At 52.5% G+C, this 2141-nt stretch overlaps 1 protein-coding gene across 1 annotated transcript; it reads left to right on the forward strand.

Annotated features, from left to right (window-relative positions):
• Positions 1-858: 858 nt before the first annotated feature.
• On the forward strand, positions 859-1521 carry SETTUDRAFT_29666 (uncharacterized protein; the record flags this gene model as incomplete). Its single annotated transcript, XM_008029736.1, has 3 exons — positions 859-1313; positions 1367-1391; positions 1444-1521. The coding sequence occupies 3 exons, from the start codon at positions 859-861 to the stop codon at positions 1519-1521; spliced, it is 558 nt and encodes a 185-aa protein (XP_008027927.1).
• Positions 1522-2141: the final 620 nt, after the last annotated feature.

Consider the following 2141-nt stretch of genomic DNA (forward strand, 5'->3'; position numbering starts at 1 on the left):
TCGATGGAATCTCGGTCAAGCAGCAGACGCCAGGTCTTACTCTGCAACCCGGCATCTGTGCGAGGCCTGAGCGGCGCCCAGACGACGCGCTTAGACACTCGGTGCAACCTTTCTCTGACAAGTAAATAAACACCACGCAAGTAGACTCTATAGCTCTCTATCGAATACAACCTCTTATATACCTCGCAATTGCTCCCTAGAGCGCAGCCCCTTACATTTTGTATTCGATCCCAATTAGACATAAGCCTTAGGCGGACTGTCTTCTAACTAAGTTTTAGAGCGTGTTGTTAGTGCGAGCTAGTAACACAGAGTTAGTGCTGCAATAGGTACGAAAGGCCTTCAGTGCAGCGAGAAGGTAGACCGTCGCAAGACAGTACACCTAGGGCAGAGCTTCGCAGGAAGTTCAGCCGTGAGAGACAGTAGGCGATTTAGTCGCCCGGGACCTGTCTAGGAAGTCCTACCGTGTCTTAGAAAGCCAAGCCGTAGGCGCAACGTCGCGTGATAAACTACCTAAAGGCCACTTGGGCCTAGCGTACAGTTAGCTAGAAGCGGACGTTGTAGTAAGAAGTCCTGTCAATCCTCTATCGGACGGGGTGCAGGCCGTGCGATTACTCTCAATTAGAGACGAGATCCCACGAGCGAGACGGCAAGACGCGAGTCTTCCTAGGGACGCGACACGACAGCAGCCAAACGCTGTTCAGAACCGGCTAGAAGAGAAGTACGGCCGAAGGTAAGCCCTACTAGTCCTCACCGACGAGGAGTAGGCCGCAGTTAAGGACTGCGCGAGCGGATCGAAGAGCGACTGGAAGCCCTGCATATTAGCAGGCAAAGAACGAGACGTCTAAAACGAATTAGGCAATGGAGATTAACGTTCCAAACTTGAATGTGGAAGAGCTGGCGGCGTACGCTGCTGCCAAGAACCAGGCAGGAGTATTAGATGAAGAGATCCTGCGCGAAATTACACAAATGCTTAGAGAGGACGGATGGAAGGAGGTAGCAATTAGGCTAATGATTGAAGCGGTCGCTAAACGATCGGCCGTCGTGGGAGGAAAGGGCTCACTAAGGCAAGGAGGCTCGCCGAAGGCCAACCAGGATGCCATGGCCCAGATGATGGAGCTAATGAATCGGTTAACAGCCCAGAACCAGGTGCTAACGGAACGGCTCGTGGCACTCGAGCGTAACCAAGCTGAGGGGCGTTCAGAGTCGTCCCATAGAGCCTTCACGCCTCCCCTAGCAGCAGCCGCAATCGCCAAGCTAGCTACGCGCAGGAACAAGTTCCCGCACCTAGAACCATTTGATGGAGATCGAACGAAGTACGTAGCGTTTAAATATAAGACTTAAGCTAAGCTCTGGCACGAGTACGAAGGAACTTCGAGCCTCGCTTAGATCGAGTACGTGGTTAGTAGGTGTACGGGCAAGGCAGCGGATGTACTTCTACCCTAGGCAATACAGAACCAGAGTAAACGCCACATTGAAGACCTCTGGAGCTTTATGGACCAGCAGTTTGACGACCCACACTAGAAGTCCAAAGCACTCGATCGCCTTTTAACTCTCAAACAAGGCAAGCTCTTAGTAAGAGACTATCACATGGAGTTTAACTGTCTTGAGATTTAGTCAGGCGAGCAGTTCGGCGAAGCAGCTAAGAAGAGTATGTTCTTAAAGGGCCTTCACACTAAGCTGCAGGAGGCTCTTGCTACGATTGATGAGAATCTATCGTACGAGCAGCTAGTCAATAAGGCAGTAAGAACGTCCGACAACCTCTACTGGGTAGGTCTCGTTAAACTGCGCGCAACGAGCTCCCAGGTGGTAGATCGCCCTACTACGACAACCGCTCAACACGAAGCTAGTCTGGACGTTATGGACTGGGAGCCTTCGAAGGTTAATCAGGCGCGAGAAGCTAGAGGCAAGCCACGACGACCTCCGCCCAACTGCTATCGCTGCGGAGAGCTAGGTCATATCGCGAAATACTGTCAAAACGCCACCTAGGTCAAGAAGGCAAGGCCCGCGCTAAGCAACGTTGGACATAAGCCGCAGGAGGAAGTCGATCAGGTGCCGAGTAGCGACTCGGAAAAAGAGTAGCTCTGGGCCAGAGTCTCGGCCCAGAGCCTCTGAAGATGGATCGGCAGATACGTAGCGAATGG

The sequence above is a fragment of the Exserohilum turcica genome, assembly GCF_000359705.1.
Source record: "Exserohilum turcica Et28A unplaced genomic scaffold SETTUscaffold_335, whole genome shotgun sequence".
Taxonomy (NCBI): Eukaryota; Fungi; Ascomycota; class Dothideomycetes; order Pleosporales; family Pleosporaceae; genus Exserohilum; species Exserohilum turcicum.